Raw genomic sequence first — 15,613 nt, 5'->3', positions numbered from 1 at the left:
CAGGTCCTAGATAGACTTAGTGATTCTTCTATGTTTTACGTTTCGGTCTAATTTTTTCGCATTAACACGCCGCAACTTCAATGTTGGTGGTCGCTATCAGTGGTGTAGCATTGCTAAGATTCACAGAGCAAATTAATGTACCATCAATTATACATATTTTTAGTGCATAATTACCCCATAAATCTAAGTACTTTAATGACTTTTTAGTTGCAAATACAAGTTTCAAAGGTCTTAGGTTTCTAATGACAAGAAATTATAGGCTAAACTTCTTGTGTTGCTTGGGTTGAAGATGAAACTTGGTATGAATTAAATGTTTAATCTTTGGCAAAAAGGTGTGTTGTCTCTTTAATAATTCTTTCTACCCTTCTTCATTCGTAACAAGCTTCTGATTGTTTTGGTCTTTGATCTTGTGGGAGTGGTTGATGACCAAAGGAGGTGAAACTTATTAGTACACTCATCATGTGTAACAACCCATATACTAACAAGAGTTGGTGAGCCCATGTTAAAATACTCTATGTGTCACACCCCAACCAATGGCGGAAACATCGGGATGAGACGAAGTGTGTAGATTGCTCAAAACGTCATAACACTATGTGACAATAATTAATTTAAATTCAAATTTCATTTCAAAACTAAATGTCATACATAATTCAAAAGGAAATAACAACTTTGTTTCATAACATAACATAACAAACAAAATGATAGATTAATCTAGGTGTGTATCTAGTCCACCCTAAACTTGTTTCATGAATCATCCATACTTCAATAATCAACCTGCAACATGTATTAAAATAGAGTTTCAATGCAAAAGCAAAGAGCGAGTATACAAGTTTGTTTACATAGCATAATAGAATAAAAACTCATATCCAACATGAACATAACAAAATAGTTTCAACGTGCTAGTTTACGCAGTCCAAGTGATAGCCCAAGTTTCCCAATGCGTTTAAAGTACCTAACCCAAAGTTTAACGGGAGGTTGATATGTCTCCTCCTAACAATACCCCAAAGACTAACGGGGAGGTGCATTACTCCTATAGCGCTACTATTGTTAAGGCGGAACTACACACAAGAATTAAACGTTCACATTGCACAAAAAGTCTCAAGATTCACAAGTTTCATGTTTCATGTTTAAATGGATAGAGTAAGTTTCAAATAAGTTTCAAGTGTCGTGTGCGTTTAATATAGAATACATGTTGCACCCAAAGTGTTAAAAGTAGAAATGGGTTCGAGTATACTCACGGTTTACAAGTGGTGACTTGAAAAAGAACGAAATCGGGATTTGGTTAGATGATGAGCTTACCAACTCGATCGAACAGTATGCCATGTGGGGCGTCTCTAAACAGTCTAACGCCACCTTCATTACTGATGGAATGGTTTTCTGCAACTTCTGTGGGTTCTTTTCTCACCACTTTTATGCTTTTCTCTAATATGTCATCCAATAACTTCTGTGCCTGTGGTCATTTGCAAACAATCATCATCGAATCAAGTAGGCTATAATGTCAATTCGCATGTTATAATTATATAGGAGATGTTAGTTAACTAGGAACTGAAAGAAAAATCTTTGGTAGGGGTGACAATCGGCCAGGATCTGGCAATCTTAGCCCTATGCAAGATTGTAAAATAATCATGTCTGATACCCGTTGGGTTCACTGGCTTCCTTATGGATATCGGGTATACCCGTTTATGATCTTACGTTGATACCCACTGAGATTCCCATCGAAAGAAACCTGATATTAGGATCATCCAAAAACAAACTTGAAATAATTCTATATTTTATACTAAGCAGTTAAAGCGGTAAGAGTAAACTGCCATTTTGGTCCCTGTGGTTTGGTCACTTTTGTCACTTTAGTCCAAAACTCAAACTTTTTGCATCTGGGTCCCTGTGGTTTCAGTTTTATTGCCATTTTGGTCCAAAAATAAAATCAGGTCATATTTTTCTTATAAAATCCTGCTATTTTGTCATTTTCCGCAGGGGCAAAATGATCATTTCTTTTTTATAAATAAATACCATATTTTATAAGACAAATATGGCCTGATTTGCCCCTTACGGATACACTTCACAACCCCCGTTTTATTTCCAACAACCTCCACACCCCTCGTTTTACAACACCCAACAACCCAATTTCGGCTATTTTCAAAATTTGCTATCAATGGACGCTCCTCCTCAATCCCCCGCCTTCGACCCATATGCTTATCGTTCTCCACAAGTTCCTTCTACACGAGGAAATGTCGAACGTTCTCTACCTATTGACGAGGACGACGAGGACGATGAGGTAGTGCCCGAAACTCAAAATTTGGGCGACGACGACGACGAAGAATATGAATATAATGTGGACGAAGAAGCGGGCAACGAAGAAGACGAGGCTCGAGAAAAAAAAGGGAAAACGGTGAGCGAAAAATGGACAAAAAAACAAGAAGAGGCGTTGGCGAAGGCGTGGGTACATTGTTCTACCAACAAAAAAAAGGGCAATCAACAAAGTCGCGAAAGTTTTTGGGGTAAAATTTTAGAGCACTATAACAAAAGTGTCGGTGGAAGTAACCGGACCGTTCATCAAGTACGGTCTAAATGGAACCCGATGATGGCGAAAATTAACTTTTTCAACGGCCTATACCAACAAGCGGTAAAATTTATATATTTTTTAACATTGTATATTTTTTATTTTTTAACATTGTATATTTTTTATTTTTTAACATTGTATATTTTTTATTTTTTAACATTGTATATTTTTAATTTTTTAACATGTAGGATCGCACACGAGGAAGCGGATGTCAAGATCTCGACGTGATGAAAGTCGCGTTAAAAGAATTTAAAGAAAGATTTCCAAGCGGTTTTCAACACCTCGAGGCGTGGGAGGTCGTTCGAAAACACGAGAAATGGGCACAAGTGCCATTGATGGGCGAGGAAGGTGAAGGTTCGGCACCTAAAAGAAAGCCCGTTGACGTAGACTTTTCAATCCCGGATATGAACGAAGATCCCTCGCCACAAAGACCACAAAGGCGAGACAAGCGTCAAGCTACATCGTCCGAGGGAAGCTCGGCCGAGTTGGCGGCACAATTCAAAGTGTACACCGCCATGAAAGAAGCGAAGCAAGCGGTAGAATTGGAGGCGATCGAAATGAGGAAAAAAAGAGATTCGGAGGCTCGCGAGCTCATATCGGCACAACTCGAGACGATGAAAAACTACAATTTCGATCGAGATATGAAAACCTTCCTTAAGCCGCACGACGATGTTCCACCAAGTATGTTGCCGATCATCCTCGCCCGAAAGCGAGAAATCGCTAACAAGTACGGGTGGCCATGCGATTTCTAGTTTGAACGTATTTTTTTTTTCTAGTTTGAATGTATTTTTTTTCTAGTTTGAATGTGTTTTTTTTTTTCTAGTTTGAATGTGTTTTTTTTTTCTAGTTTGAATGTGTTTTTTTTTTCTAGTTTGAATGTATTTTTTTTTAAAATTTAATGAAATGTCTTTTATATAAATTTTTAAACATCAACAAAAAAAAAAAAAAATAATAATTTCGAACTCACCTAATAGGTGAGTGCCGCCATCAAAAAGGGGAATTAGGGGAGTGTATTAGGTGAGTTGACGTGGCACCATGTGATTGGTTAGGTGTAAGATGGGGGACTCACCTATTAGGTGAGCACCCCTTACACCCTTAGAGTTAGAAGGTGGCGTTTAAAAAATTAAACCTAACTCTACACCGTGGGGACTATGTAAAAGAAAGAAGAGTAGTCAAGTAACTAACCTAAGATTAGGGGATTGTTCCTTAAAAAGAACCTTTCTCTAAGATTGGGCAATGAATTATCTTTAACCGGCTCTAATTCTATTTTAACCTTAGTTACATCCTGTAAATCTATATAAAATTCGTCGGTAACCTTAGCTAGGAGCCGATTCTTTGAGTTAATTAACATCACCTCTTGCCAATAAAATATAATTCGTCCCAAGTGGATTCGGAGATCCAAAGCAACACTCTTCGTGTTCGTGCTCTTGATATTCTCTACTAATCATCTATTACTTGCTTTTATTTTATGGTTTTAATATAAAAATAAAAATGATAATTAAATAAACTAGTTGGTAATATAAAGTTAACTATTAAAAGTCGTATCCTTTGGATTCGATACTCGGTTCTTACCTTAAGCTCTACTACATAAGATAGGTACGCTTGCCTATTGTGTCTGTCTAGTCTAAGTAAAAATCACTTCTTATAAATTTAAAACTAGGTGAAAATGTCTAAAAATTATTAAATTAACCCACCTTATATGTGATAAGAGTTACTAAATTAACTATATTAACTATACCAACACATTGCAAGGCTCAACAAATCACAAACCACTATAAATAAAGAAGTCTCACTGCATTCTGCATTCTGCATATGAAACTTGACAATGCGTTCCATTCCCATCATCTCCTTTTTAGCTAAGTTGGGTAAGCAATGAGTTTAAGTTTTATTAGTCCTTTTTACTCCTAAAAATCGGCTTGGTTGTAACATCCCAAACAAAAACGAATTTGAAAATTTAACCGAATTAACCGGGATGAGCGGGTAAAATACCATTAGTGGTAAAAGGTTAACCCGATAAACATTAGGATTTAAATAAATGAACTTAATGTTAAATAAAAGATGGATGGATGCTTACTAGAAAAATAAAGTTTATAAAAGGTCTGGCTACCGGGACTTAATCTAAGTCGGATTGTAACATTCCCAAGCTTAATAAATTGAATTATCATATTCACTTAACAATTGACATGAAGTATGTAACTAGGAATATTAACCTAGTTAACATAGTTGTTTATTAATAAAGATTAATTGGGTCAAAGCCGTCTCCGAGAACTCACAAAAAAATTTGGGCCTCGGGCGACAAAAAGAATTGGGCCCAAAATTGTGCTTAAGGGAAAATGAATTAAAAAAATAAAACCTTAGTGGTGGAGCCAAGACTTGAACTTGGAATCTCTACATTATCTTAAGATGTTTTTTTTCCATTCTACCACCAACCTTTTTTTGCATAACAAATGCATACACATACTAAATATATAATTTAATAAATATATATAAAACCTTATAAAACCTTTCGGACCCTATGAAAATTTATGGCCTCGTGCGACGGCACGGGTTAGCCGGCCCTGAATTGGGTTATGAACAGTAAAACATGGAGGACTAATAGTGCATATCTAAGTTAAAAATATAAAAGTTTAAGAAAATAAAACACACACATAGTGTGTGTGTGTATAGGTCGTGCATAGAGGGGGGGGGGGGGGGCTTCTTCCAAAATCTCAAGAAAATGTCAAAATTGAAAAAGGATTCATCATGAAATCGATGCATGATCTCAAATTCGTGATCATCTAAGCTTACCAATCATGAGGCATGTTGTAAAATTAGATTTGATGAATTTCATGTGAAGAGGAACTTGAAGGTGATAATATTGAGTTCAATATTAGTGTTAGTTTGGTGAAATTGATGATGTATAGATGTTCACGATCATCATACTTGCTAGAATATGTGAAATACGTAAACCATTTAGAGATTTAAGTATACACTCATACATGTCATAAAGTGGGTTTTTGTGATATGATGAAATTGGTGTTGTTTTGATGTTCATGATTATCATATTTGCTTGTATGTGTAAGATACTTGAACAAATTAGATATTCGAGTAAATGTTCATATATGTCATGAAGTAAGTTTTGATGTCATGATGAAATTGATGTTATGATAGTGATATGATCATCATGTTTAGTAGTTTATGTGTGAAACTTGAATAGTTTGGATGTTAGGATGAATGTCCAATTGTATGATGAAATGGGTTTTTTGCATAAGAGATGAAAACCCAAAATTTTAGTATGATTGTTTGATGAATTAGCATACGATGACTAAAAACTATCTCAACACGATGTTAATAATGGTATGAAATTGTTAAATTGAAAGAAATGAGATGAATTTGGTTGAGGAATTTAGTTAAAATGGTGGCCTAAATATGATGTCCACCAAATGTTTGATAAAGTGCCTAAATGAGTTTTATTGATCTTGTTAGTGCATATATATGTCAATTGGCAGTTTTACTTTTAATATTCAAGTTGGCCTATAATAGAATTGAATGCGAAATATGGTATAAAAGTCCATAAGGGTGATAGTCGTGGTATTGATGACTAATCTAACCATCTTGTGGATATTGTATTATACTTTGACTCTTTACAAGCTAGGTGGAAGCTTGTAAAGGAATGGGTCAAGCGGGTCAAAGGCGCAAGAAAGCATGAACGGACGCAAGGTAAGTAAAGCTTACACCTCTTAAATAAAACCTCTACTTATGTAGTCGGTTAAGAACAAGATGATCAAAGAATCAGATGAACTTTTGAAATAAGTTGTTCTGACGCGAACCGATGCGGGTCGGATGAAGAAAATGGGAAGAAACCATATATTGATGGTAAACAATGAGTTAGAAAAGGATACTTTGTGGCGTAAGTCATAACGGGTCAAACGAGAAAAAAGATGAGTTTTAGTGAAAAACACTTGCTGAGGCTAACCAAAACGGATCAAAGAAGTAAAAAATAAGTTTTTGCTGAAAAACTCTTGCTGACGCGAACCAAAACGATCAAACAAATAAAAATGAATGTTGGTAATAAAGACTTGTTGACGCGAACCAAACAGGTCAAACAAGTAAAAATAAGTTTTCTGTGACAAACACTTGCTGACGCGAACCAAAACGGTCAAAAATGTAAAAATGAATTTTGGTGATAAATACTTGCTGAAGCGAGCCAAACGGGTCAAATAAGTAAAACTAAGTTTTTGATGACAAACACTTGCTGACCCGAACCAAACGGGTCAAACAAGTAAAAAGATGAATATTGTGATAAACACTTGTTGACGTAAACCAAATGGGTCAAGCAAGTAAATATGAATTTTTGGTGATAAACAATATAAATATTAATTTAGATGCTAAAAAGGGGGCGAACCAAGAATGGTCAAAAGGACAAACAAATAATGCAGGTCACGGTTCGAATCCCGGCCTCCCAAGTTTTTCATTCTTTTTAAGCTTATTTTGTTTAGTTAAGTTTTAATCAATAAGTATCTAATCTAATTAATTAATTAATTGTTAAGTTAACTTTAAAACAAAAAGAAAATTTATTTAATAGATGTTAATTTCTTTTAAGCATCAAACGTAGAATAAATTATCAATTTCATCTTATATTGGATAAATTTCACAATATAAAAATTCCAATGGTATAATGTCGAGACAACTCCTAACTTTCTACGAGATGATGAATCTCTGATCTCATCGAATTTCTCGGAATCTAGAAAACAATCGTGACACAGGACGTACCTTGCAAATGTTAAAACTCTAAAATAATTAATAAAAATAATATGGTTTTTATATTATATTTAGTGGTTTTGTATCTTACATCTTAGGGTAATTTTTTTCATCATTTGAAACTCTCTTGTTCATTGTGCGCTTATTCAAAAGAATCACAAAAGACAAATGGTGAGTAGATCTTTTACAAATTCCCCTTTTTCTCATTTAAATGTTTTGGGGTGTGTTATGTGTCCTAATGCATTTGTTTATTTCTTCAAGTTTTCATTATTCAAATACATGCAATGTTCAGTGTGTGATTATGTGGCAGTTGTAATTTGTTCATTGTTTGTGTCACTAACCATTATCGCTAATCAGGTGTCGCTAATCATTATTCCCATGGATCCATCAGGCTGACTAGGTTCCCCACGGCCATGGGTTGTAGCCTAGTATCGCTACATCATTTAGATTCACTCGTTGGTGGGCTTGAGTCTAATATTTACAGTGTTGTCATGTTCACTTCAGTTTTACAATTACACTGCCATGTTGGTTGATTGGTTATGAGTTATTTTTCTATTATTAACATTTATCATTATCATTTAATTACTGTTGGATTTGCATGTTAACATTTTCGTAAAACAAATAAACAAAAACCATTTTATTTAAAACAATAAGATTTACTCACCAACTTATGTTGACAAAAAAAAAACTATTTTTTACACATGATACGTGTAAACATGTTTGAAGCTGTTGATGATGACACGTAGGGATGAGGCCTTAGAGAATTAAACGGATTATGATATGTATTGTTTGACTGTGAAGAATTATTTGAATAAGTTGTATTGTGACGTGGATTAAATTTGATTATTAATAATATTTCAACTTTTAAATATCACGTCATAAGTTGTGAACTATCAATCATGCCCCCAATTTTGATGCAGATCGGGGTGTGACAAAATCATTATATTTTTTTAAAATTATAAGAGAAAATTGTAAGCATGCTACATGTTAAAAGTTGTATGGCCTCAAATAATAAAAAAGAAAAAAAACAAAGGAAATTATATAATTGTTTGATAATGGAATATTGTAATGTATTTTGCTTGCCCTAAAGCAGTACAAATCAAACGAATAAAAATAGAGGAGGATTCCAAAAAAGACTCCTATGATTGAGGATCCCCGTCAATACAAAATCACCAACATTCTAAACTTAAGGTTATAACAACCCTCCTGAAATTTTTTCGACACCCTAATATATTTTAAAATATCCCAATATGTCCTAAAATACACCCCGTATGTGAAAACCGAGCTCAAAATACGATATAGCATTAAAAATAAAATAAAAATCAAATTTTTATGTCGCTCGCGGGCCGCGTAGATCCCTTAAGGATCTTACGCGTGGCGCGACAGCTCTAAGACGGGGCGACACCTGGTGCTGCCACGTGTCGTCATCGTGTCGAGGCTAAGATGCTGACCAGTCAAAGCTATGCCGTATATCCCCTACTACGCGGGCCACGAAGGCCTTAGCCTCATCTTACGCGGGCCGCGAGGAAACCAAAATCAGGCCTTATATAAGGAGGGCATCAGGCCTTCAGTCAGTTCGTTCATTTCTCGACTTTCTCTCTCGAATTTCTTATAGTAGGCACTATACTCGGGTATAATATTCCCCTAATTAACGAAGTTCTGCTCCGTTGTAAGTATCATAACCCCTGGATACGTATTAGATATGCTGCCCGATTGATCTAGGGTTCCGTAACGGCTGTCGTGGTTCTGCCTGACGTAGTCGTTGGAATGCCGTCTCGGGGAGGGTATTACTAATGTTAAAATGGGTTATTATACTAACGCGTGTGCATTTGTGTAATTTATAGATAATCACCAGGAAACCCTTACAGAAAACCTAAGACAGCAATGTGAGTAATCTCCTTTTTGTAAACTGTTTTACAAAACCTTAAATATTTTACAATGTGATTAAGCAGTGATTGAGTCTTTGTAGTCTTCAATTACTGCCGGTATGTTGGGGTTTTGTATACAAAATGTGGAACACGTTACCATTGGACAAAGAGTTAGCCAATGTGTAATATGACCCACCAGTCAGGATTGACAGTACTGAATGAGTAATTGTGTAGACATAAACATTGTAATCGCTCTCAATACTGTAAATGATAAAACTCTTCTTGATTAAACTGGGATTCACTCACTAGTATTTTCCCACTGACAAAATGTTTTTAAACGCGTTTCAGGTAACAAAATGTGAAAACCAACTAGAAGCCAGCTGGACAGCACTAAAGGCTTGGAAAAAGTGGCTATAAAAGTTACCTAAATAAAAGAAGATGTTTTATTCAATAAAATAGGGTTTATCCATATGAAAATGTTTGTAATGAAAACCTGGGTTTTATCCCAATATGTTTAATATTATAAAATGTGGTGTTTTACTCTGATAGAATATTTCCTAACTACGGTCCTGATGTAATTTCCGCTGCCAAATTGATAAACACCAATACCACCGACACTGAGTTCACGGCCGCCCGTTCCCGGGACAGATAGGGGGCGGGGGTTACGACAAAGGTTGACCATCAATTACATAAATGCAGAGCCGTCCCCGAAAACTCTTGAAAAAAATTTAGGCCTCGGGCGATGAAAAAAATTGTGCCCAAAATTATGGTTAAGGGTAAATGAATTACAAAAATGAAAATTTAGTGACATAGAAAAGAATCGAACTTGAGACCTTTACATTATTTTGAGATGGTTTTTGCCACTACACCACCAGTATTTTTTTGCACAATAAACGGATAAATATACTAAATATATAATTTAACAAATATATACAAGCTTATAAAGACCTTTCGAGCCCTTTGAAATTTTGGGTCTCGGGCGTCAGCACGGATTTGCCGGGCCCAGAGCCGGCCCTGCATAAATGCATGAATAATAGTATAATAGTTTTCCTTTAATATTCCCCTTCAACTTGATCGTGGATATGCAGTAATGTTCAAGCTGGACCTGAATCTCTCGAATATATATCTTGGTAAGCCCTTGGTGAAAATGTCGACGTACTGTTCTGGCGTTGGGACGTGAAGCACTTTAAATTTGATCGATCTGAACCTTTTCACGAACAAAGTGGATGTCCATTTCAACGTGCTTGGTACGCTGATGTTGCACGGGATTGCCGGATAAATAAACCGCTGAAATGTTGTCACAAAATACAACTGTGGCTTTATTTGTTGGAGTCTTTAGCTGAAGAAGGAGATTTCGAATCCATGCGGCTTCTGCAACCGCGTTTGCCACCCCCTGATATTCGGCTTCCGCACTTATTCTAGAGATGGTCGGTTGACGTTTTGAGGACCATGAGATTAGGTTATCGCCAAGAAAAACACAATAGCCAGATGTGGAGCGTCGAGTATTCGGGCACCCCCCCCCCAAATCTGCATCCGAGTAGGCGACTAACGAGAGACTCGGTGAAGCCGATAAACGCAAACCAAGATTGATGGTTCCATGTATGTAACGTAAGAGACGTTTCATAAAGTCAAAATGAGTGTCTCATGGAGCATGCATGAATAGGCAAATTTGTTGTGCCGCGTATGATATGTCGGGCCGAGTAATAGTTAGATATTAAAGTGCGCCAGCTAAAATGAACCATCCGGTAATGGAGTCCCGTCGGTGGCACTAAGTTTGGAGTTAGTATCAATAGGAGTGTGACAAGGTTTGAAAGTGGTCATGTTTGCCCTATGAAGGATGTCCCGGACATACTGAGTTTGAGCGAGGAATAAGGACTGGTGATCCCGCGTAACTGTGATGCCAAGGAAGTGATGTAAGGACCCTAAGTCAGACATGGCGAATTCGCTGGATAACTTGGTGATGAACATGTTGAGAAGGTCAGGATGGTTAGTCGTGAGAACAATATCGTCCATGTAAAGTAGAAGATATGCTAGGTGGTTACCATTCTGGTAAATAAACAAGGATATGTCACACAAGATGTCGCAAAAGCCCAAGGTTGTGATGAAAGCCGAGAAGCGAGTATACCATGCCCTTGGTGCTTGTTTTAACCTGTATAACGACTTCTTTAGATGACACACGTGATTGGGTTGGGCGGGATCAACAAAGCCAGGTGGCTGGTACATGTAAACAGTTTCCTGAAGATGTCCATTAAGGAATGCGTTTTTTTACGTCTAGTTGATGTATCGACCATGATCGAGAGACGGCTAAGGAGAGCACTGTACGAATGGTAGCCAGTTTGACCATCGGGCTAAATGTTTCGGTGCAGTCGTTGCCTACGGTTTGAGATTGCCCATTACACACGAGGCGAGCTTTGTATCGTTCCAATGAGCCATTAGCATCAAACTTGTGACGGAATACCCACATGCAACGGATGATCGGATGGTTTGCGGGCCGGGGAACTAACTCCCATATATTATTAGCCTACAAAGCACTATATTCATCGTTCATGGCACGCAACCAATTATGGTCCGATAAGGTTTGGTATGTGAGGTAGGGACGGGTGAGATGTTTGTGGTGGCCGCTATATTATAGCTAGGGTTAGGTTTAGAGACACCGGTTTTGGAGCGGGTTTGCATGGGGTGGTCATTTGTGGTAGGCGGGGGTGGTGGCGGGTTTGGTTCCATTTGAAGGTTGGATCGGTTGTGCATGGGCTGCGAGGGTTGGTCATTTGTTAAAGTTTGGGGTGGTTGACATGCATAGGGTGGTGGGTTGTTTACGTATTGGGGTTCATGTGGGGTAGGGGAGTTGAGGTTTGGTGGGCTATGGTCCACAAAATGTTCTTTAGAGGAAGTGGTGTGCTTCTTATTGTATGTGGAATTGATATTTGAATTGGTAGGTGTGGTAGTGGGGAAGAACGAGGAAAAAAGGTGAGGGTTGATTGGAGTGGGGTCATCTAGGAAGGTGTAGGTTGTGGGGGAGGTTAATTCAGTAAATGGAAACTTGTTTTCATCAAGGACCACATGACGAGAGAGATGTACATGACCCGTGGCAGGATCGTAACATCTGTAACCGCGAAAGTCGGATGGAAAGCCAAGGAAGACACACCTGGTAGATCGGGGTAAGAGTTTATTTGGTTGTGTGGCGGATATATTGGGGTAACACGCGCTACCAAAAATGAGAATGTGATCATATGTGGGTTGGCAGAAGTAGAGGGCAGAAGCATGTGTTTGGAAATTTAGACGAGTGGTGGGTAGGATGTTGTGAAGGTATGCAGCGGTGTGTAACGCCTCAACCCAAAATTTGGTTGGAAGTTGGGTGCGAATAAGAAGAACCCGAATGATATCATTTAAGTGACGAATCATTTGTTCGGATCTACCATTTTGTTGAGAGGTTTGGGGACAGGAAAACCGAAAAAGTAGACCGTTTTGATCGGCAAAAGTTTTGAATTTATTAATATCGAATTCACCGCCGAGGTCACATTGGAAGGTTTTAATGGGTAAGTTAAATTGGGTTTGGACGAGTTTGTGAAATTTGGTAAATGTGTTAAAGGTGTCAGACTTGAATTTGAGTGGGTAAACCCAAACATAATGTGTATAGTTATCAATTAAAAGCAAATAGTATTTATATCCAGAATTACTTAAAACAGGAGATGTCCACAAGTCACAATGAACAATATATAAAGGCTTAAAAGTACAAGAAACCGAATACATAAAAGGTAAACGTTTACTGTTTGACACTTGATAAAAAGAAAAAATGGAAGAGTTAATAGTTTTATTGCATGAAATATTAAAAGTACGTTGAAGATAGTTTAGCACATTCGCTCCGGTATGTCGAGACGATCATGCCATGGTGGATGAGTGGTGGATGATAGCAAAGAAAATTCTGGCTTGGTGAAAGGGTAGAGATCTCCACTGCTATTGTGGCGGGAAAAGAGTCGTCCATCCTTGAGGTCCTTCAAAGAGAAACCAAAAGGGCCAAACTCAACGGAAACTTGGTTATCAATAGTGAATTTACGAACATATAAGAGATTTTTGATGACAGACGGTGAGTGAATGATGTTATTAAGTTTGTAGGTTTTATTTGGGAGGGTGAATAAGCCATGATCGGAACCAGTGATGGGTAGGCGTTGGCAATTTCTAACAAATATAGGACTTGGAGGTAATGAAAATGGGGTTAGTACAGTACCTGGATTGGATGTGATGTGCGACGAGGCCCCAATGTCCATGTTCCGGTGCAGCTCCTGATAGTTTAGAGTCAAAGCAGAGAGAGCAACACCAATATCACTTGGGCAGGGGGCATTTCCATTGTCTTGTCTTAAACCTGGAAGGGGGTTTTGAGCTGAGTGTTGAGCTACATGGGCCTGATATGGTTGTGGAAAGTTTATGTTTTGCCATTGAGGGTAGTGGGTCGGTTGAGATGGGCAAGGGGTGGGCAGTGGTGTCCAGGAATGGTGTAACACCTTGAAAATTTATGCCCAATAATGTATAAACACGTGTCACAAGCTCTGAACGTGAGAAAGAATACTTTGGAGGGACTAAAGTTGACAAACGGGGAAACTATGTGAATATAAGGGTCCAAAGTGTCAACAATGGATAAATATATTCTAAAATAGCCCTACATAATGTTTATACCTTCCAACGAATAAATCATGGATCATACGAAGCTAAATATGAAAGAAAGTGAGGAATTACAAACTACAGGGGCTAAAAGTGTCAACATGTGCAAAGTATACCTCTGAGTGACCTTTTGGCAGACCCGAAGCTTTGTAACGATAAAATATACTCACTAGAATATGTGGTTAAAATTTCATAAAGTTTCGTTATCGTATGAGAAAGTTATGATCAAATTCGTGTTCGAGGGGTTAAAAGCGTCAACATTGAATTCTATGGCCTTATGAGTGGTTACAAGGTTAGTCAAGGACTTAACCAAGTTAGTAAAAATCCCAAGGCCCTAAAAAATCAAGTTAGAGGGCTGAAAATGCAATTTAGGGACTTAAAACCATGTTACAAAGGACCAGGGACTGAAAATGCAAAGTTTAAAACTTGTTTGGCTGGTTCTGACAGGTCAGGCGACCTGCGTAAGGATCCCCTATAACCTCAAGCGGGCCGCGTCAGGGTGCCAGCAACAGAAAACACCTGCAGGTGTCTGTCCAGCCTGTTTAACCGACTTAAATGGGTTGTTTTCTTATACCAGAGGTTCCTCCAATGGTTTTTCATGCATAGGGGCACCTGTAAACATCTGGTAACAAGTGTAGACTTGTTTGGCATCATCTAAGGGTCTTGATTTTAATATATAAGAGAAGGGAAGTTGTAACCATTCTCACTTGCATTCACAACTTCTCTAAAGTTCACTTCTGGAGCTCTCTGGACTTCAAGCCATCTTCCTAGTGATCTCTAATCTCAATTAGGACTCTTGTAAGTGTCCTTAACCCTTCCTAATTCGTTTTAGCCTAGTTCATTAGCTAAAAGTCAAACCGTCGTAATTAAGGTTTGACTTCGTGATTAATTAAAATGTGCTCTGTCAAATCACGAATTAAAAATACCTTTAAGTAGGTAATTGTGTGGGTAACAAACCCTTAAAAGGGTATTTTCAGATTCTCATTTTAACTATGCTAATTGTCGAGTCAAAGCTTATTATAAAAAGTCAACAGAAAGGTTATTTGCAAATTAATGCATAATTAGCAATGTAGGATACATGCAACCTGTTTGATCATTAAAATAACTTGGTAATTAATGTAAGAACATGTTCCAACATGTTCAACTCGACAATTTTCAGTTTAGGCTCGGTTTGGAACCGAAAGTCGCAAAGTTTGACTTCTGCTTTGACTATCAGTTCTGACCCGTTTAAGACAAGTTTAGGATTGCCTTAGAGCTTCTTTTGAACCTATTTGCATGTTAGTATAACTCTCTGAGATTATACAACTTGGTTCATTAGATATCCTATTCACATGTATGTTTCCGTTAATCGCTTATATGTTGACCATTATGCCCATTCGACCTTAAAATATGATTTTTGAAAATGTGAAAGGGTAGACACCTTAGCTACTGATTTATAAACTTGCACCCAAAATTTGAGGTCAGTTTGAGGTCTAGATTAAGAGTTATGGTCAATAGCGTAATTAAGAGCTTCTTTACTAATTAAATGGCGTAAATTACATATAGCCTATCAAAACCCAAATTTTTATACCAAACTTTTTACCCACTGTTATAAAATAATATTTTGGGATTTTTGGAGATTTTTATTTATTTTTAGGCTGAGCATAACTTAGTGTTCTAAGATTAATTCGGTTTATGCCGGTTTTGCCATTTTAAGCCATAAAATGAGTTTTACAAATCCTTTTGACCCCAAACCAATTTCTACTAATTCGTTATGATAAATAAATTATTTTGAGCCTTCTGGAATATTAAA

At 37.3% G+C, this 15,613-nt stretch overlaps 1 protein-coding gene across 1 annotated transcript; it reads left to right on the top strand.

The window, feature by feature from the left end:
• Positions 1-2,045: 2,045 nt before the first annotated feature.
• On the top strand, positions 2,046-3,345 carry LOC118487151. The gene is made up of 2 exons (XM_035983701.1): positions 2,046-2,620; positions 2,746-3,345. The coding sequence occupies exons 1-2, from the start codon at positions 2,150-2,152 to the stop codon at positions 3,307-3,309; spliced, it is 1,035 nt and encodes a 344-aa protein (XP_035839594.1). The 5' UTR covers positions 2,046-2,149; the 3' UTR covers positions 3,310-3,345.
• Positions 3,346-15,613: the final 12,268 nt, after the last annotated feature.

This window comes from Helianthus annuus, chromosome 15, assembly GCF_002127325.2.
Source record: "Helianthus annuus cultivar XRQ/B chromosome 15, HanXRQr2.0-SUNRISE, whole genome shotgun sequence".
NCBI lineage: Eukaryota > Viridiplantae > Streptophyta > Magnoliopsida > Asterales > Asteraceae > Helianthus > Helianthus annuus.
This window is presented reverse-complemented; position numbering and strand designations above follow the sequence as displayed.